The sequence below is a fragment of the Mycteria americana genome, chromosome 5, assembly GCF_035582795.1.
Source record: "Mycteria americana isolate JAX WOST 10 ecotype Jacksonville Zoo and Gardens chromosome 5, USCA_MyAme_1.0, whole genome shotgun sequence".
NCBI lineage: Eukaryota > Metazoa > Chordata > Aves > Ciconiiformes > Ciconiidae > Mycteria > Mycteria americana.
Window position 1 is genome coordinate 21,096,785 of NC_134369.1, and position 21,191 is coordinate 21,117,975.

The window sequence follows — 21,191 nt, forward strand, 5'->3', positions numbered from 1 at the left end:
TCCTCCAGCGGGAAGTGAGGGGCTTGCAGGCAATGCCCCCACCATGCCACTCCCCCCACCAGCCCTGCCCAAGCCTGGAGGGCAAGGGACAGAAACACCAACATAAGAGGTGCCTGCAGCTACTTCAAGGAATAGGGGATACAATGATAAACAGCACGTGGCTCCAATACCGTTTTGTATTCCTTCAGCCACGTGAGCACTGAAGTAATTAAAGAATAAATAAATCTGGTAAGCATTTATCTGGTATGAGGGAAGCTAGGGTCTTTGTTTCCTTGAGTACCCCCTCCCCCAGCATCTTCTGTGCCTTCTGGCGTAATTATCCCCTCCTGCAGGTGGAGGCAGTAGGTTCAGCTGCTAATTTATAGGCTTATTCTGCCCGTGCCCTTCAGCTAAAAATGACTGGTTCGCTGTAATAAATCAGTGTTTTCAACACCATTCAGTGTATGATAAGAAGTCAGAAACACAACAGACCTTCAGCCAGGAGGCTAGTCTTGCTGGAAAGCCAAAAAGCAATCCCTTGTTCTTTGCTGACACTCGCCCAAACCGCATCTGCCAGATGTCATTTACCAGGTGACAAAACGAACAAGGGAATGAAACAACTGGGCAAAGAGTCTTGTGCTGCCTGCAAGTCTTGCAGCTGTCTGTACAAATCAGTATTAGGACTTAAAATTGGAATTACCACTGGCTAAATGTGGGGGGTGTGTGTACGTGTATATATATACACATACACACAAACATACATGTGAACACATATATAAATATACATAAAGCTTTTTAAAAATCTTAATATATATATTTGGTTTTTTATATATATATATATATATATATATATATGAAAAGCACAACACTATTCACTTTAACTGGACTAACTTACTACTTACGGTGTTATAAACTGAGTATGCTGACAGGACATGGAAGAGTGCCTGTTGCCTGCGGAGAAAGAAGGATATTAAAACACCTGAGCGTGATGTCTCCAGCTTTGTGTGCACACCAATGTGTACACACAGAGACCAAAGGCTCTGAAAACACCCAGCCCACTGGTACTTATGCCTTTTGCAAGGACCAGGGCTCACAGAACCAGAAAGCACTTTGATGGGCACATGGGATGAGACCTCTTCCTTCAGAGGGGAGTCACCAGCAGCCCTGCGGAGCGGGGCTGAGCCAGCCTGTTCCATCAGCAGGTCTCCTGGAGAGACATGCACGTACCCACATGCGCTGTGTTCAACACACCTGCTCTTCAGGTTTGAAGTGGCGGTGGGCTCTTTTAATAGACTTGCAACCACCCAGGCATCAAGTGTTATACATCCTGGTGGAAAGCACTGCCACCATTTTATTAGTAGGTTGCTTTTCCACGTCCCCCCTTGCTAAAGGAGTTATCACCATATAGATATGCAGTGCAGGCTTCCTCGCAGACTGTACATCTGTGTAGGGCAGCCAGCCAGGTGCGACTCATCCAAGTGACAAAGCCACTTTGTCAAACCTCTCCAACCCCATCTGTTGTGGAGGCCACGTACGCCCCATCCCACCCAGCTCCTGACAGACCCACCCCATCATCCCAGCCATCCCAAACCAAGCCCTCTGCAACTGCAACCCTAGCACCTTGTGGGACATGACACCGCAACAGGCTGATGCTTGGCTCAAGAACTGGGGCTGAATGTGGTCCAGTGTGGACCTGTCCAAAGAGAGAATCAGCATCAAAACATCTGTGGGTCGTACCATGTGCTGATGGTTTGTGAAGCAGGCAGAGATGGCTTTGCTCTCCTGTGAGCTGCTCTGAGCCAGGGGGCTGCTGGCCACCTCATCCAGCTCATCCCACGCACGCCCGTCGGCGCCGATGCCCATACAGCCACGCAAAGCCTCCCATACTCACTTCACTCCATAGCGATCCCGAAACATGATGTGGTTTCGGAAGGTGCGGTTAACATCCAAATCTATCTGCTTGATTTCCGATGAAAAGCTCTTTGCTTGTTCTTTCATTTGCTGGAAGGGAGAGGGGCAGACGAGGAAAGAGTCAGACGCCTTCTCAGCCCACACCTCTCTCCACACAGTGAGAAGGCATGCTTCCTACATCAGGAGTGGCAGCTTGTGAGCTGCACAGAGCTATCCCAGAGCGACTCGGGGACACTGCTGTCTTGCAGTGAGCAACGATCTGCAGCCCAGAGGTGAATCCCCGGCCCCTTGGCTGTGCTGCTGGCCTAAGGAGAAGGGGACAACCCCACACTTGCACACTGCAACAGTGGCAGCTGCCAACCCAGCCTTTGCCCATCTTCCAATGCAGATACTGAGTTTTCAGAATCTAAAACCTTTACAATTAAATTCCACTCTGATTTCTTTTGATTTCTTTGCAGTACCCAGCCTGGCTGTCATAAAGCATCAAGACCTGTGTTGGCACTTAAGGAATTATACACTTCTATAAACAACACGCAGACGTAAGCACTAAGTCCCTGAGCTTTTCAGAGGCTCAGTCATAATAAAGTCCAAACTGTTACAGGGAATTCTATGAAGTGATCTCCAACTACTACTCTTATTGCCTGCAGAAGAGAATCATCTTCGGTTTAAGGAGTTTCCTAGAAAAGCAGTTTTGGGGTATTGCCTTGGACTGGTGCAAATTTTAAGGAACTGGCAGAGTCCAGAACAGAAGCTAAACTCAAAACCAAGAATTCCCATGTTCCCTCCATGCTGGCTAATCATTTAAGGCAGCATCACACAGATAAAGGACTGAAGTCCACTGCAAAAAAAAGAAATTCAATCCAAAACTAAGCCCACCTCAACCAATTACACCCTCAGAGTCCCAAGCTCAAGATGCTCCATGGACGAATCCCACTGCAGTCCCATTAGTAACCCACTGTTCAGCCCTGTGCGTGCAGGCAAGGACCATTATGCTATAGCCAATCATCTCATCTCACAGCCTTCAGATACCACCAGTGATCATGCAATTGCTCTCCTTCTTTAATATCTCCAGGGTTAATTGCATTAATAAAATGCATTTTGTGACTGTCTTCAGGCAACTTGAGATCTACTGGCAGGTTAGGGGCAGCGGAGATGAGCAGCAAGCCCAACTTGCCTGGAGCCCAGGGTCAGGACCCCTCCTTGCTCACACAGGAGACAGATGTGCTGCACAGCTCCAGCAGCTGCCATCCTACAAATGCTTGTCAGCCTGATACAAGGCGCTTCCAGGCTGCTGTTGACCTCCTGAGGTGGCCACATCAGCTCTGGGGAACGGATCATTCATTAGCACCCAGATGTGTCCAGCATGGCCAATGCTCAGGGCAGTCACTGCATCTTGGAGAATATTAACTCCAACCTTGAAAGCAGCTGTATGGATGAGCAACAGTGCAGGGGCTACTTTGAATTATTGCCTGCGCAAGACAAGGGAGGGTAAAAGTGATGACGGAATGAAGATCTGATGAACAACATAATTTTCCTGCTGTAAATCCTCTGCTCTCAGCATCCTACGGCTCCTTGCCCTCCATAAAGCAGGCAGACTAACTGAAACAAGATGACTATTCATATGCACTGGGTCACTTCAGTTCAAATTTCCCTGCTAAAGGCCCTCTTGTTTTCCCTGCCAGAACAACACAGAAATCTCCCAAAGACTATAAAAAACACTGCTTTGGGGGTTTTTTAAATCACTGCACCTGAATAGCAGGTAGGTTGCACAGCACTTTGTCACCTCCACACACCCAGGAGGTTTTATTAATTCTGCAGACGGTAAAAAAGAAGCCAAGGATGGGTTGTTCTCCTTTTTTTGGTCGTTGAAGTAACCTGGGGGGCTCCACAGATGCTCTGCCGAGCTCATTAGCACTGCAGGCCCCGCGAGCCCTGCAAGCTGGTGGCAAAGCAGAGGCTGGGAAGCTGGAGGTTCCATTCCAGAGACCTTTTACAAAGCAGCGGGTAAAAGCCAGGATGCCTCTGCTCTGCCCCATGGCCAGCACCTTTCTCCTGCCGCCTTCTCAGCTCTCCTCAAGCTCTCTCAGTTGTGGCTATAAAACCCCAGGGACGCAGAGCATCACACCCACATTGAAACCAAGTGTGGCACATCCCATGGTAGCCTCTGGGCTCCTGCAGCATCAGGGACAACTGAGCTGCCATGGCCTTGAGGAAGACTCGGAGACTTGCACAGAGAGGACCTGGGGGACATCTGGGATAAGATAAAGCACTGTGGAAGCAACTGGACCAGGCTTTTTAATTGCATCACTCCAGAGGCAACACAGACATGGGGAGCAAGGTATCCTGCTTGGCTGAAAAAGTAGCTCCTCTGCCAGCCGAAGCACAGGGGACAAAATCTCTACAGCGGGAGCAGTGGCTATAAAAAAAATCACCTGGCACGTGCCAGGTGGCATACTCAAAACTCAAGGCACATGCAAAAGCCAGGCTTTTGTGCCATGGTTCATGCCCCAAGGAGAAATGGCCTGGCCTTGGGACCAGCCCCTCCAGGACACAGGGCTTGGGCTGAGGCTTGGTCCCTTCTTGAAAGCAAAACCACTCATCCTGGACCTGCACTGAGCCTCTTCTGGAGGAAATTAGGGGAGAGCTAATTACTGGCGGCAGGTGGCACCAAAGAAGAGGAGGATTAAGATGAGCTTGTAGGGGGTTTGCCTCCAGCAAAGCCTATTAGCCCTGAAGCTTCTGTTTATCGCAGACCTCTCTGGAGCACAGATAAATTCCTTGTGACTTTCATTTGTTTGCACTGCTTCCCTGCCTGTGCAGCACAGCTTCGAGGGAGGGAGTGTGATAAGAATCTGCCTGCTGGGAGAGCATTATCTCTGCTTATTGGCATGAGCCCAGCGCACCTTCCCCAAGCCCCTGCATGTGACTCCATCCCAGCGGCATCTCACTATTAACATCTACACTTGACTAACTGTAATGAGCGTTAGCATCATCCTGCTTAATAGGCAGGGATTTTTAGAAACACCTGCTGGAAGCAGCACTCGACCTCCCGCCTCTGAAACATAACTGTCTCCACGACACCCTGATCCTCGCCTGGGTACGTGATGCAAGCTAAATTGTAACACAAGTTTGGAAAATGAGTTAGTTATCAACCAAGGGCTTCCACATGCTGCCTATGGAAAGAGGCAGCATAAAGGAGCCGAGATGCCTGAAATAAAAAATAACAAAATACAGTCACTTGGGTTCTTGTTCAATGCACGCTACAGAAATTGCTTATTATACCAAGGAATCCAAGCCTGCCGCATGCAGTGCTCTGGTAGGAAACAATGCAAGGCAGGCTTTTCTCCTATCTGCAGAGAAAATAAGTGATTTTTAATAGAAAAATGATTTTTATTTTATTTTTAAATAGTGATTTTTAATAGAAACTTTCAAGACAGTGATAAAAAGATTGAAGATGGAAGATAAAAGAAGCCACTTCAAGTTCCTTCAATGCTGCCAGTCAACCTCCAGCTGCAGACCTAAGTTGTAAGCCAGGACCCTGTGCTCAGAAATTCCTCCCCCCAGGGTTGCAAGACCTGCCCTCACCCCACCTTTAATTGGGTTTCTCAATGGCTGGTTTAAGGCTTCTGACCTTGCTGCTCATTTCAAAATGCCCCAAGTGAAATTTTCAAGCACACAGAGAGGTCTGGGGTACCCCGCTTCAGGGTACTCATGGCTACTATGCATCACTCCAGAGAGCTTGGAGAACTGCGAGCGGTACCTTTGCTAAGCTTCCCTTCCCTCTTCCCTGCATCTTTCCCTAAGGATGCAGTAACACCAACAGCATCTTTGCTCGCAGCTTCCAGAAGAATAAATGGAAGCAGCACATTAGGGAAAGCAGCTGGCTAATGTGCTAAAAGACCCCAGCTTAAGATACACACACGAATAAAGAGTTTATCCCCTTTGCATTTTCAGTCCTCACTAATTTTAAGCCTTTCCTTCTCAGAGGTCGCAGCAGTTCACAGACAGGATTGGGCCCCACCACCAGTGCACATCAAAGAGTGCTCGGCATGCCGCTACACTGTGAGGGAGGATGCAAGGGCTGGGTGTCCCCCCCTTCCCCTTAAAGCATCCCTGTAGGAACGTCCATTTCCCTCCTGCCCATGTGGGTGGAGATGGAGATACCTGCATCCGCCATGGGTCTGACTTGCCCCAGCCAGTGAAACCAGCCTCCCCATCATCTTGCTCCTGTTGTCTTTGCCAGGAAGAGCCCATACCTCATATTTTCCTTCATTCTCCTTCTTCATCTTCTCGACATCCAGCAGAAGCGACCAGACTTGACCTCGCACCTGAAGTGGGATCCCTTTGTACACTCGCCGGCACATCTGTGGGGAGGGAAACGTGCAAGTTTAGCTGGTCCTGCTGGTGGCAGAACAGATTTGCTCCATGGTTTGCTGCTGCAGACCACCAGCCATCTGAGCGGACACCCCAACCGATCACTTCCTCTGCCTGCACTGGCACAGAGAGGAGAGCATCCTCAATCTGATGGATGAACGGAGCACCTGCATCCATCAAAGACACCTACTCAAGTCAAAATCAAGCCGCATCTCATGCTTTTAATCTTACTGGAAGAGCTGGACATGAACCATGCCCTTTATACGTGGAGACATCCTCAGGTGCTTCACAGCAGTCACATTCCATGTACACCAGCCTGCCCTTGGACTCCTCTCCAAGAACCAGATGCAGCACCCTTAGCTTTGAAGCCTTTGATCTGACCTGGCATGGCTGTTCTCACCTGGATCCTCAGTGACTGGGAGAAAAATACATTTCCCCTTGGAGAGGAGAGCCCTTACCATGACAGCCACAGGGACATGTCCACAGCAATTTGCACGGCTTGACAAGCGGCAAAGGATACTGTGGGCTACACCAAGGGCTCTCCCCTGAACATGCAGGGTACTCCTCAAGCAAGGAGGGGGATTGGGGACAAACATGCATGTGTCCCTCCTCCTGCCTCCACATGTTCACTTCATCTCACAGATGCCTCTTCCCTTTTTTCTTGTCATAAAGCCGTCTCTCTTTAGAGAGACCATTAAATTTCAATGGAAAACAGAAAAAAGAGCTTTTGTTCCATCCCTGACTTCTCCCATTAAAAGAAAAAGCTTCATAAAGAAGAAAAAAGCCTAGTTTCTGAATATTTTCCACCCTTTCTTTCATCCGACCCGTGAAATGCCTTGCAGCTGCACTACAAAGCCAACCGCGGCACTCTTCCAGGTTCCCGAGGACCCTGGGGTATGCTGAAGGATCTGCTGCATGAGCCCAAGCTCCAGCCATGGAGGGGATTTACGTTGCAACATGGTGACCCCTTGGGACCGGATTCCCAGTCATAGGAATGAGCTCGGGGCTGAGCAGGGCAGTGCCCAACCAGGCCATCAACTGGAGCTACTGGCATTGCCTGGTACAAATGCATCCAACCGCCTTCAAAATTCCTCTTCTCTTTTCATAGGGTGTTCTGCTTCACATGTTTCAGGCTGATGCAAGAGAAGGGCTGCAGTTCATGGGGAAGCACCAAGATCCTAGCAGAAGGTTTTCTAGATGTGGTCCTGCCACATTGCCTTTGCATCTCTTACACCAAGCTGAACATCTGCTCCTGTTACCTTTCCTTTCTGACCCATCTCGTATCATCAGCTTTTTCACTTCTAGCTTGACTTTTTAATGCCAGCCTATGCACAAGGTTATAAAGACCATAACCATTGCACTGTGTTGTCAACCCACCTGGGCTGGCAGCCTCTGAGAGCACAGACCCGTGCTCCTTGTTTCGTTACCATCTGCATGGCAGCACTGCACCTACCGAGTGCAAAACACAGCTCTTGTCCCAAAGAGCTAGTACGAGATGAGACAGGAGGTGGGGTTCAAGTAGACAGGCTAGGGGATAGCAAAGAAATAACACCACTATCCCAGTCAAAATAGTAGATAAAATAACTATGTAATAAATGCCAAGATGACCATGCAGTACTAGGAGAGCTAGATGTGTGTTAGAACACTTTTCCACCATGTTATGGTAAATATTTCAGTATTCCTGCTGACACAGAAAGTGTCAGTGTAATGTATCCTGATCCTGTAGGCGTAATGGATGTTCAACGTTTAAAACCCCATTCTCAGCACTTGCCAAATGCTTGCTCTACCCCAGGTGTTGCTTAGCACCAGCTCTGAAGGTCCAATACATAGCCAGGACTATGCCCTACAGAAATCCTTTGCAAAATCCTGCCCTCCCCTCTGTATGCACCAAATAAGAACTGCCCCCTAAAAAGCATCTCACTGCCAAGACATGCCCATGGAAAGCCACCATCCTCTTCAACAGCATCCTGCATTTTAAGCAGGACATCACTAATTCGCCATCTGCACACCCAGGGGAGGCACTCCTGCTCGTCCAAGCTCACATGAGGAGGCGTTTCTGGAGGACAGCAAACCTTCATGCCATGCCAGACAGCTTCATCTCCATGGCTGAAAGACCAAGAAGACGAACAAGAGATTCCCATTCCCTGAGAGTCATTAAATCATGACAAAAGAAGTGCAATGCATCAGGAGACACAAAGTGACGGGGTTAGATGAACCATGTCCCCAAAGTGGTACTGGTAAGGCACCCACAAAAGCCTGGCTCCCGCAAGCACTCATGACTTCATGAAGCAAAAGCTCAGATGGGATCAAGAAACTGGAGTATGTACAAATTCAGATAAAATCACCAATTCAGAAAAAATTATTTATTTCCAACAGATTAGGAAAGACTGACTGACAGCTGCCGAGGTAGATGATGATGCTCAGCTCCGTGGGAAGATAATAATTTTGTTTTGAATTCCCAGAGCTGGTATTGTTGAACTTTAATGAGTGCAACCCTCACTGGCAATAGTAAATGTCTCTAATGATTTTCTCCACATGAGAGCATGGCAGGAACAGGGGAGTTACAAAACATGCGGAGATGGAACTGAACTGCAATGCCTGCCTGTTATTTATCCAAAGGCTTTCCTCCTCCCACCACCTCCAGATGTGAAAGTGATAAAACCTCAGAGCTGTGAGTCACACGGAGGAAAAATGAGCAATTTTCCTTTGTCATGAAACTTGAAGGAAAAGAGGGAAGTTATCATTAAAAGCAGCATTTATGCTGGGATGAACTGATGGAGGGAAGGCAGCAGGTGATGGCAACTCCTGCTCCATGTGAGAAGAAAAAACAACACTCAAGGTCACCATCTTGTGTCTCTTATAAACCACTCAGCCCTTATGGCAGGAAGAACGGACATCATCCTGTTTCACAAATGGAGATGCTGGTGGTCGAAGCAAAAGGTTCTGTGTAGAAAGGCCATGTCAGAGCCAAGGACTGAATCCGTAGTGTTTAAAACTTGCTCTGGGTTTTGCCATAGGATCATCTTCCTTCTCTAGGCTTTAACATACAAAGCTCGCGGCACAGGGGCCATTGTCACCCCGTCCCCATCTCTCCCCTCCCCATGTACTTTCTTTCCAGTAGATGGGATGGGAAAGACTATAGAAGTACAGACCTGAGCTCCACCTTCAGAGATCTCATCTGAAAAGTACCCAACCAAGTGCTCCAGGTCTTTAATTAGAGGGGTGGAGCCACTGTCTTTAAACACAGGACATCTTTTTGCAGTAGTTAAGACACTGAAGTTAAACAGGGTTTGGGAGGGGTGGGTTGGTTTTTTAAAGCAGAATATACACATTTCAGCCCACTTTCATATTTTGGAGCCTGTCACTGTTAGCTTCTCAGCCATGTGCATAATCTACCACGAAGAGACTGCAGGAGTAATGCCCAAATTTTGGGTATGCATGGCAATTTCACTTTCAAGCCTCTCCATATACCCACCATACGTCTCCAACACCCTGGAGTGGGGGGCAGCCCTGCTTCCTCAGTTCCTTTAGGGCTCAAAGAGTGATCCTTCTGGAGAGGAAGGACTCCTTTACTTCCTCCACTGGAGCTGAGCTGTGAAAATCTTCCCCTGGAGTAGTGGGTGAAGCCTCCACCACCACCACCATGACCACAACCACCTGGAGAAGAGGACTTCTTTTTTGCACCATGAAGCCAGCTGATTGATGATGTAGCCATGCAAGACAGCCTGTCTTGCAAGACAGCCTTGGCAGCCTGGACTTTGCTGCGCATGGTTTTCTTTCTGTATAGATAATGGTTGCTCCCAACTCGGCTGTTGTCCCTGCAGCTGGAGGCTTGGCTATGCTGGATGGGGTGCCAGCAGGTCTGTGGGGGCTTCAGCAGCAAAGAAGGGGCAAATTTAAATCCTAAAGCTGATGTGTCATGGGTAGGCATTTACATTGATTACCAGGGCTACCTCTGGGGGAGAGGAAAATGCTACCTGCCTTTCCAAAACGGCAAAAACCAGCAGCAGAAGTCACCCTGCAGCTCCCAGGCACAACCCCCGTGGCATTTGCCCGTAGGAGACCTGACTTCAGCCGACCCTGCCATGACAAACGTCTGCTGGCTCTCCCCAGAGTTAGCATATTATTTGTTCCTGGGGGTCCGTGTCAGTCCATACAGAGCCCCGATTCATCTTAAACCGCTTTGCTGGCATGCACTGGATTAAGTGCCCTGCACTCCCATGACCTTAGCAGAGACAAGGCTACCCTTGTGCACAAAGACAGGCTTTGCCTAAAAACCAGACACCTCTGACTGAAGACATCCCTCTCTAAAAGTCCCATCCCACATGGCCAGCAGCAAGAAGCAGCTTGCAAATGATGCAGAGGTCATATCCTCTTCCTAGGACTGATACTTCTGTCTGAAATCCACTTATTTCAGGGCTATGATGAATAAATTATCCCGCTATTGGAGTGCACGCAGCACAGCCTCTTTTTTCTCTGCAAAACTGTGCTGCCTTAACTGTTTATATTCTTACACAGCACCTACCATTTCCTAACTTTCCCAAGAAGAGCCAGGTTGGGATGTAAACTTGGGTTTAAAACAGCAGTGAAGAGGACACAGACCACCTGAGCCTCCCTGTGCTGAACCATGAATTACGCAATTTAGCACTTCTTTGCAGGTTTGATGTACCTTAACTCTGCAAAGCAGTGTGGTCCTTGTATGGACTCCTTTATTTTTGTACCCTTTCCCTTGTGGAAGTACAGCCAGGAAAAGGCACCATTGCATCAGTCTAACCCCATCCATGTGAGGAATTGTGCTGGTGTCACTTTTTGTTGATGTTGCTACTGAAATTAAATCAGATCACTACGAAATGTGTCTAGAACAGAGATGGAGACAGAACTGATGCGGTGATGAGCACAAGGAACCCCAGGACATCACTTTAATTAAGATAATCCTATTTATTGCTCATCCTGAAACAGATTATGCCAGGAATTATTTTAGGCATAGCCAGGCCATTCTGGGATAGGGACTGTAAGAGGCCCCCCTCTTGAGGGTTTTTTTCAGCCTTATTTCCTATAATCTGTGACAGCCACAACACCCAGACTGCAACCAGCAGCTCACAGGGATGCAGCAGGTGGGGGAACAGAAAGCAAAACCTGCCACTCTCTGGCGATGGCTCATGCTGGGGGTCTGAAAAAGCTGCTTTCTTGCCCACTGATGGGTGGTTGCTTTGGGGCCAGTGCCCTGGACGGCTACACAACGTCCCTCCTCCTGCTGACATTTCACAACACAGAAGCTGAGACAACAACCTAAGCCCTGATCGGGTACTAAGATGCTGCAAGACACGACAGCCTACTTGATAAGCCAAGAGTCCCTCTTCAAGCACTCAATATGGTCAGCTGTCTGACAGCTCCAGCACAGGAACTGGGACTTGAAAGGTTGGCCCTGATGTCCAGAAAGTCCCAGCCTAGACACTAACACAGGTTTCTACATCACTCAAGCAGAGCCAAAGTCAGGGCAGCTTCCCTGTGAAACTGCCTGGGGTTCCTGCAACAAGATTTTTTTCCCTCTAGTAAACTGCAGTCCACCAAAATGAACATCAAAGGGAATGCTCCTGTCTTCAGTAAGAGGTTTTTTTCAAAGATGACATCCTAGTCTTTATTAAAATAACACAGAGCTGCTGTCTTGTCACACTTGGGCTTCCATCACATCAGCAAAGTGCCAAAAACAAACCTGAAGGAAACGTACAACGCAGATGTGCTCAGAGAGGGAACAAAACCAACCCACTCCGATTTAAAAAAAATGGATGAAGGGCTTGTCACATTTACTTTAGCTAGAAAAAAACCGTAACCATCTGAAGGGCATGACTGTGATCCCAGCATAAGGGTCCTTGAAATGCCACGACTGAGCTGGAGCCAGCTGCAGCAGCAGGAATCTCCGAGCAGCTTCCACGCTCCCAACACAAGAGTGCAGGGTTGCACATACAGGTGAAGGATACAACGTGGTTTTATTACTTTTTTAAAGCACTCTTTTTGTGCCTCTCAGGGTCTTTGTACTTAACGCTGTGTGGCTGCTCCAATGCACAGACCTTCCTGCCTGCACTTGCACTGGCGCAAGGCAGCGGGGTGTTAGGCTGGATGGGACTGAAAGCAAAGCTCCTTTCTACTCCCCAGGGTCACCAGACTGCTCCTTCCCTGCCTGGGGCCAAGCACTCTGTTTGCTGGGAGAGGGGACAGCCATTTCCAGTCCCCCAGCACAAGGACAATGCCACGTCTGTGCCCAAGAGTCATCAACCACTTACGGGCTGTTATAAATAACATCATTTATTGCATTACAAGAGCTCTGTGATTTTCTGACCCAAAGACCCTCAAAACCCGCTTGCTGGTCTAGCCCCTCACCATCCAGCAGACCTGAGCGATATCGGCTGCAGCGTGCTTAACACACCTGCTAATTATCGGGGTAAATCCAAAAGACAGACGGGAATCACTACCGCTCCACACACCCCTCAACCTGGGTCCTGTCTGTCCCCACTGGCTGACCAAGGGAAGCCAAGGCATGCTAAAAACACTCATCATTACCCATCCCAAACATCCTCCAGGACCTGAAGGAAATCCCTGCACTCTGCTGGAATTTGTTTTACCCACAAGGCCACTAACCAATTAGTGCTAACTTCTAATTAGAAAAACCAAAGCCATAGGAGAGCCTCCATTTTTGCCTGTGGAGCAGCACCGATGAACAAAATAATTAGAACCACCCTGAAGCGAACAGAAGGATTGTAAAACCCCAAGCCCATCTCCGCCCCATCCCTGCTGTAACGAAGGGAAGATTCTGTTTTGTTTTGTTTTGTTTTAAAAAAGGATGACACTACAGCTGGTCTTTGGCTGGCTGAACCTGACATCACTCTGGATGGCCAGGTGAGGGGGATGCTCTGCTCAATGCCCCCTCTGCAGCTATGCAGATATCCTCTGCACAACCTTTTAACCAAGCTCAAGTTTCTCCTGAGGACTCTCAGCAGGACCTAGAAGCAATACAGCCAAGCAATACAGCCAAACACTGCGCTTCTCCTGCCGAACACAAAGGCTGCAGAGGCCATGATGACACTGGGCTTCAGTCCTCTCCTGCACAGAGTGCCGTAAGCAGAGTAGGTCAGGTATGATGCTCCTCTCCTTACAGCGAGGGTCCTGTCATTAGGTTCAAGGGGTTTTTGTTTCAAGAGGTTTGTATTAGGAACATATTAAAAATATTATTTATTAAAAACAACTCAGTTTTGCAGTGGTGGTTGGTGCAGAGTTTATTTTGAACACCAAAGCCAAGACACAAGGTTGGTGTCTCCATCCTTGATTTCCACAGACGGGTGCACACAATCTAACACTTAAGGGGCTTTTCACAGGCACAGCTAGGAGCAAAATACAAAATCTAGGTGATGTCCTAGACAAATAATTCTCCCTCCAGGGAGAATTACAAGGAACATCAGCTGGACCATATGAGTCACATCTCCCATGCCATTCCCCGTGGTGGAGACACAGAAGTGACCTGCGACGTGCAATGCCCCCCGCTCTCAGGGCACGGACCCAGCTGGGCACATGAACACCTCTGCTGTGCTCCTGCTTGCACAGGGAAGCAGAAGTGCAAACACACCAGCAGCATTTAGGAAACCATTTTTTAAATATGCTAGTCAGAACAGGACTGGTAACTGGTAACCTCGACTGGTAACCCAGCAACTTCAAGGAAAGATTTAAAATATTAAAGACTAATGGGTAGAATTAGGCAATATTTTCCAGTGATCTCTGGTTTTTCTATCAACTTTTCAAAAGCCTGACTCATTGGAAGGATGAACCGTTCCTGTCCCTCTGGATACGTGCTCTTTCTTCTCCTCCTTACCTTGTCACTGTTTCTGTATTTGCTCCATTTCTTCAGCATCTTTAGCCACTTGTCCACGCGTTCAATTTCCTGCTGTTTTTGCTGGTGCAAGGGGGAAGAAGACAAGATAAATTGAAGAAAAAAGGCCCCAGAAGATACCTCCTGAAAACAAAAAACTTCATTCTCTTTAAGTTTAAACTTCTATGCAAAGACCTTGCATCAGGGATGGGAACAGTGTTTGCAGGAACTGGTAATTTCAACCAGTGGTAATAAAAGCAGCATTGGTAAAAACGACGAGACACGCTGGCTTAACATAGAGAAAGTATTTCCAAGAGGAGTATTCCTTGACAACAAAAATCTTTACAGGTTCAGCTAGCCTCAAATTGTGTCATCATATCAGATCGGCAGAAATGAGACACTATTTAGTCCCAGTTAGCAGGATCCTAACAGAGGACATTCTCCCAGCTCAGGGGAGATGAGGATGGAGACGACGGTTACCTACAACCTCCACCACTTTCCCCTGCACGTGCAATCCCCTTTTCAAGCTGCAGCTGCTGAGCGCTGCGCCAAAGCAGAGGGAAAAGCCCAAAATTGCTTTAAAAGGTGCAATTTCAGTGCAACGTGGAGGAGGGAAGATGCTTGACCCAGCAAAATAAAAGCTCCAACAGCCGGGCATCGTGCAGAGTTCCCACCTCTGCGTGAGCAGCAGTGACCAGCGGGCGCTGGCTGCCTGCTTCGCTCTTGCTTGCACGTTCATTTTCTCAAATACGGTCCCCTCCCCAGCCGGTGTGATAAGGATCCGATATGCATGACAACAGAGCTGGCAGCTCTCACCTTCTCCTCCAAGGCCGTGCGGGTCGGCAGTTCCTGCTCACTGGAAAAGCAAGAGGTCACCAATTACTCTATGGGCAAGAAAGGGTGCGGAGGAGCGCGGGATGCTGCAGCTCGGGAACCACCTTGGGCACCTGAGGAGATATGGCTCGGGGGCTTCGTGCCTTTCCTACAGCTGCCTCCAATGAGGAACAGGCAGAGGAAGCACCAGCCAAAACCCCCTCACCCTACAGGAGCTGCTGGAGGGTAATCAAGCACTGGACATCACTGGAAATCCTGGGCATAAAGCTCCTCTTCAATTCACACATGATCAGCAATTAAAGGGGGGTGGAGTAGGGGTTTCTGGATAGCAATTGCTTCGAACCGCCCTCCTGCACACAAAACACCTACTATTACAACTTTTTGTTTGGATTTGAAATAAAAATAGGTTTTTTTAAGCATTCTCCCCAGGCACAGGGTGTGCATCTAATTCATCTGCACCTCACTTAGGATGGGGATTTCCTAAGGGAACTGAGAACGATCAAATATCTTGTCTCATCTCTTCCTACACCTCCCTGAATCATCAGGTGCAAATGCAAGAGCCTCTCCCTCTGTGACACACCGTGGGCCTCCACGGAAGCACAGGAGCACCAGCCTGCACCTTCTGACACCAGGCTTGTGATGGGAAACCATTTGTGAGCCTTGCCTTGCAGCAGATTCAAAGCATCAGAATGTTTGAACATGTATGGTTGAGGGAGGAGGCACATCTAGTCTTTCGTCCTGCATTTGCGATTGATCAAGCCAAGCCACAGCGCGGCTTATAGGAAAGATGCTGGGCCTGCCACGCTTGGTGCAGATGGATGGTCCGCACAGACACGCGGCTCAGAGAGGACAAGAAAGGGCAGGAGGACTTACTGCAGGAATCCAAACCGGTCCGTAACTTTATACAGTGTGAAATCGGCATCTTCCCATGGGTCAATCTGAGCTCCTTCCTGCCTGCCCTGAAAGCAGAAAGGACACCTGTGAGCCAGCCCCAGCACTGGGAATGCCCCAGTGCCCGCATCCCGCCCCCAGTGCCAGCATCCCTCCCTCCTCGCATGCTAGAAGGCATAAGCCAGGAGATCAAAACCTGCTCTAAAGAGACAAATACAACACAGGCAAGAGAAAAATGCACAAGTTCAGCCTATCCAGCATCCCTGGTGTGCCTCTGCTATGGGCTGGGAAGAGGTGTACATCAGAGAAACCAGTGCTGTTGGGCGTAAGCCATCCTGGTGTTAAGGGAGCACTGAAGCACTAGAAGCCCAGGACCTTTCAGTATCTGTGCTGAGCATACACGGGATCCGCGAGAAACTCTGGGGATGTGGTGAGAGGGGATGTGCAGGAAGAAGCAGGCAGGAAGAGCCAGCACGAAGCCTGATGGTATGAGGGTTACTGGGGTGATGCCTGCAGGGAGGCAAAAGTTCTTATTCAAAGCATTCCTAATTGATTAAATAGCTTCAGCCTTAGCCAGCATGTCAGGGAGAAACACGAGGTTGGTACCTTCTCATACTTGGCAACGATCTCTGCTTTTTCCTGGGCTATTAAAGACTCTATATCTTTCTTCATGTCAGAAGCTGTAAGGCAAAAAAAAAAAAAAAAAAAAAAAAAGAAGGAGGGGAAAAGGAGATAAGTAAATGTGTACACAGCATGGGAAATATTTTAGGAAAGTGCTAACAGAAAAAACCTTTGCTGACAACTTTAGCTTCCAGCTGTATCCCATAGCTAAAATTAGCCTGAGGTTGAAAAGCGCCTGTACAAAGTGTGCATGGAGCTTGCCTGCACGCAACAGGACTGCCAGCTCCCCACTCTCTGCATGGGGACACAACTGAATTTGAGCAAGGGGGAGTCTTATCTGCTGGAAGACAAGACATTGTGCCTTCGTTCTTAAGCACACACATGCCTGTATGAAAGACACTGTGATTTTAAATCGAGACACACAAACCAGCCACAGAGCCCTTGCATTGCACAGGTTGCGTGCCAGCTGGGCGCTGCACAGCATAGTGTTTGCGTGGATGACAGCAAACCACCACGCTCTTGCCCTCAGCTATGGATGTGAAGCCATGAGATGCTCCGTAGGGGCATCCGAAGGCAGATTTAACATCAAAGGAGAAACTAAAAGGAGAAGTTTTTGCCTACTGAAGTGCATACGCAGAAGTAAATTGGCCTCTAGATGATTACTTTCTATACACACCTCCAAAAGAAAAACAACACAGCAAGATGACCACAGAGTCCCCATCTACTCTGAGATGGACCAGCCTTGGTCTAAACAAGACCCAGTCTAGCTCCCTGAGGTCTGTGCCCACTGCTCTGCTTCATCCCATACACATAACATACAAGCAAGATAACTTCCCACGTCAAACACAACTTGAATGTTGTCTTGTACAAGCCCAAAGGAGCATCCTCCCTGTCAAGCCATAACTAGTTTCTCGCTGTTTGCCAAAGGAAAAGGTTGATCTAACACACTGAGGAGAAAACATGGGCAGACAAAATCCCCAGGGAACCACAGTCCCCAGGGGTGGCTGCAAGGAAGAGGGCAGAGGGAAGGTCTACCAAGCTCTCCTCCTCTGAAACCCTATGGAGCTATGACCAGCCCAGCTCAGACCAAACAACAGCTATGGCACCACCTAAAGCCAGGCTACCACAAGCCACGTTACCCAAACCTGTGGGCTACAGGAGTGATGTAGTCCTGGCCGCGGCAGTCCCTGGGCATGGAGGACAGCAGTAGGGACAGGCAGCCAATGGGGATGGCCTCATCTCCAGCCCACTGACCACATTCCCAAGTGCTCTGTAAACGGACAAACTCCAGCTGGCCCCAGAGCTATACATCTTTCTGGTATCTTCCCCTTGCTCCCCTTCCCCAGTGCTTGGTTGCTTTTTTTTATTTTTTTTTTTTTAAAGCTTTTAAAAATAGTTTTACGTTTTTCCCACACTTCTGCTATGAATTATAAAACCCTATATGGTGCAGACAGGGTAAGTGCTGGGAAGTCATGCTGTGTTATCACCTACATGGCTCCATCCTTCAGAGTCCCGCTGACTCGCCACAGGTGCCAGATGGATACTACGCATTTCAAGAACAGCAAGGTAAAATAATTTTAGTCCACAGTTGCAAGTGGCTTAGCATTTAGAAAAGTTTTTGAACACTTAAGAGTATAAAGCCTCTTAGAATAGCTTGTTATAGAGGCAGACCACATTTTGCCTGCTCTAAGGAGGTTTTGCCTATTTTGCCTGCTGTAAAAAGATTCAGCAGGGTTGGGAAAAAACTGTTAAGAGACACCACAGCCTTACTGTCACATTACGAATGATCCAGTGATTTACTGGATTTACACATCTGAAAGCTAAACAACTTCAATAATACAGTCCAGAGGTTTCTTGTAGGGCTTGAAAGGAGCTCCCTGGAGCATCTGGGATCCCCCTAGCAGAACAGACTTGAAAGCCTCCCACAAGAAATTACAAAATTTTGAAAAGCCTTTTGAAAATAAAAACGAGCAGGTTGACTCCTGTGTTGCATCTAAAGCTGGAAAGTAAATCCTGCGTGGCTCTGCTCTGGTCCCTTCCCAAAGCGCTGGTGACCACCTCCTTGCAGAGGAGAGGAGCACTGCTACCCACAGGTAAAACACTGTGCAGTAGTTGCTCAAGAACAAGTTTGTTCCAAGCTGCCATTGCAGCTCTCTAATGGACACCAGGAGCCATCCTGACCTCCCTTCAGGAGGAACCTGAAGGGTTCTTGTCGTAGGACACACTACCCCCGCTTCTGGCTGAAGCTGCATCTTGGCAAGCCACCAGGCTGTGGCAGCGTTTGGCACTGGATGAGCCAGAGTAGCCGAAGGCATTGCACTTGGGATGATCTGAAGAATGTGATTTTTCCTAGAGGGGAAAAAAAAGAGCAATAAAAAAAAACCTGGGGGAGATAGGATGAGCAAAAGCATCAGTGATTTCCAAGGCTCTGCCCACTTCTGTACACCTTCAGATGTCCACAAGCCATGATTTGTCTCATCTTACCAACTCCTTAATGCAACCTGCTTGCTGCCACTGTGTCTTTCAGGCATGGATGGAGACAGCCAGGAGATCCATCTTTCCCTAACTCTTCATTTTGAAAGCAGCCACCACTCCCAGTTGCCAGCAGTGTGACAGAAATATTAAACCACACACAATAATCAGGGCTACCAGGGCAGCTCTTCCGTGACACGTTATCAGCCAGCAGCACAGGCATTTCACTGCTTTACACTCATCTATACAGACACCGGAAAAAAGCAAACTCTTCAAATTCACAGCAGGAATGGGTGTATCTTTCCCCATTATTGACTCCACAATCAAAACAGAGCAAGGACAGAAATATTAAAGTGTATTTTGTTCTCTTATTTTTCCAACCTGCAGCTCTTACTTCAAATGTTCCCATGAATTTTGCTCAATGCGTTAATTGCAGCTTCATTTTTCAAAGTAGCAAGGTCTGAGTAACTGTCCCATGGTGTCATCTAATATATCTGCATCTTCTCCTTCTCGCATCTTTCTTCTGCAAAGTTTAACTCAAAGGCAAATTCACCCCCCACACTTCTGACATTGTTTTTTGGTTGTTATGGGGCCAAAGAATTCAAATGAGGTCCTTTATGTGCTGCTAAAAATACAAATATTCTGCAGACTGGAGGGAAAAAATAAACTCTATGTCAAATGAAATGGGCAATTTTTCAAGACGTTTATGAAGTGGAAGTTATTCTGACCATCTCTGACCACACTCTGTAACAGAATAACCAGAGGAAGAGCGACTCGGTAACATGGGAGGGTTTACACAGCAGAAGACAGCAGCAAGACCACATATATTTTGGCACCCATCTCTGCGAAAGCCTCTCAGCAGCCAGAAATGCCAGACTGGTGCAAAGGAGCCAGTTTTGCATCTCATGCCTGGAATGTGCACATTTGTTTTCTCTGTCCACTATAACATTTAGGAAATGTCCACATTTAGGAAAAAACTTGAAAGCAGAGAAAATGGTTGATGGCAGTGGGAGGGATGGAGATGGCAAGCGGCTGCACCAGCCTCAGCATCTGACTGCAATAATGCTGCTTTTTGGAGTACAAAGGTGATACTGTGCTTGACTAGGTGATTTTCAAAGTACTCTGGAGAGGAAACAGAATATAGTTTAGCTCTGTAACAGCCTATGTTGAATATAGATATTGAGTATGGATATTTTTATTATTTAATTCTGCACATACTCGAACTCCAGAGTAGTTTAACACCATGAAGTTATACCATTTGCTTGAGGGAAATGACAGCTTGTGTATATGAAAACTACTGAGACATTTATTTTCTGGAGAGTTTGACGAAACACGTCATTCTACCCTGATATAAATAGGCTACCTAAAAATAGGCGCAGCCTGTACCTGCCACTCTTCTCCATATACTTATATAAGACTAAAGACCTTTTTTTTTTTTTTTTTAAATACACCACTCAAATGACTTTCTCAAGCCTGCCACTCAATTTTCTCCTGTGAGTACTGTATTTTCCCAGCAAACAGGGGTTTCTTTCCATGACAAACACATGAGGTGAAGCAGTTATGAACAGGAATCACAAGAAAATGTGAATAATGCGAGAATGGTATCAGATAAATTTACTAGGATATAAGCAACAGAAAGCCCCAAGCCATGCACACTTAAATTCAACTGGGAAACAAAGTTACCAACTAGTTCCTTTTAAAAAGAATGAGTTGAAAAACCCCCCAGTCTGTCTTCTCACACTAAAACTTGCAGCTTCCAGTTTACAATTTAAGAAAGTAAAAACTAATCCCAGCAACAGTAAGCCTAAAGATGCATAATGAAAATGCATGTTACTGCCTACCTGCATTGAACACTATCTAGCCATTAGCAAACCTGAAATAAAATATCCAAATTTTGGATGAGAACAACTTTCCTGAAATTAATTCACCAGCTGGGATCTCAAGTATTGGCACCAGAAAGAAGGTGTCTGCATCAAAAAATCCAAGACTTGGTGCAAAAATTGTTATCAACAAATCAGATTTACTGTTATAACCCTCCCCCAAAAGTCCCGTATTTTTCCAGTACAATCTGCCAAGCTCCTGCCGCCCCACGTGGGGTGGTACCCGCCAGGACCAGCCTGGCCAGGAGCATGGGAACCTCTGGCCACCAGTCACCCAACCTGCATGTTGCAACCCTGCTCGCTGCCCAGAAGAGGAACCGAGCGTTTCCCATGGCCCAGCGGCAGTGCTGCTCCTGCCATGGCCCGGGGAC

The 21,191-nt window shown here is 47.7% G+C and overlaps 1 protein-coding gene across 5 annotated transcripts in view; it reads right to left on the minus strand.

Annotated features, from left to right (window-relative positions):
* The window catches only part of LOC142410244 (uncharacterized), an 83,135-nt gene that overhangs the window by 10,824 nt on the left and 51,120 nt on the right, over window positions 1–21,191 (minus strand). For 4 of the 5 annotated variants that reach the window (XM_075502383.1, XM_075502385.1, XM_075502386.1 and 1 more), the window contains 7 exons: window positions 16,454–16,527; window positions 15,830–15,915; window positions 14,939–14,978; window positions 14,126–14,206; window positions 6,147–6,254; window positions 1,871–1,980; window positions 882–930 (listed from right to left, as the gene is read on the minus strand). In XM_075502383.1, coding sequence (XP_075358498.1) covers window positions 882–930; window positions 1,871–1,980; window positions 6,147–6,254; window positions 14,126–14,206; window positions 14,939–14,978; window positions 15,830–15,915; window positions 16,454–16,519 — 540 coding nt within the window. In that variant the 5' untranslated portion in view covers window positions 16,520–16,527. The remainder of the gene's footprint in view (window positions 1–881; window positions 931–1,870; window positions 1,981–6,146; window positions 6,255–14,125; window positions 14,207–14,938; window positions 14,979–15,829; window positions 15,916–16,453; window positions 16,528–21,191) is intronic. The other variant, XM_075502387.1, reaches the window with a different exon arrangement.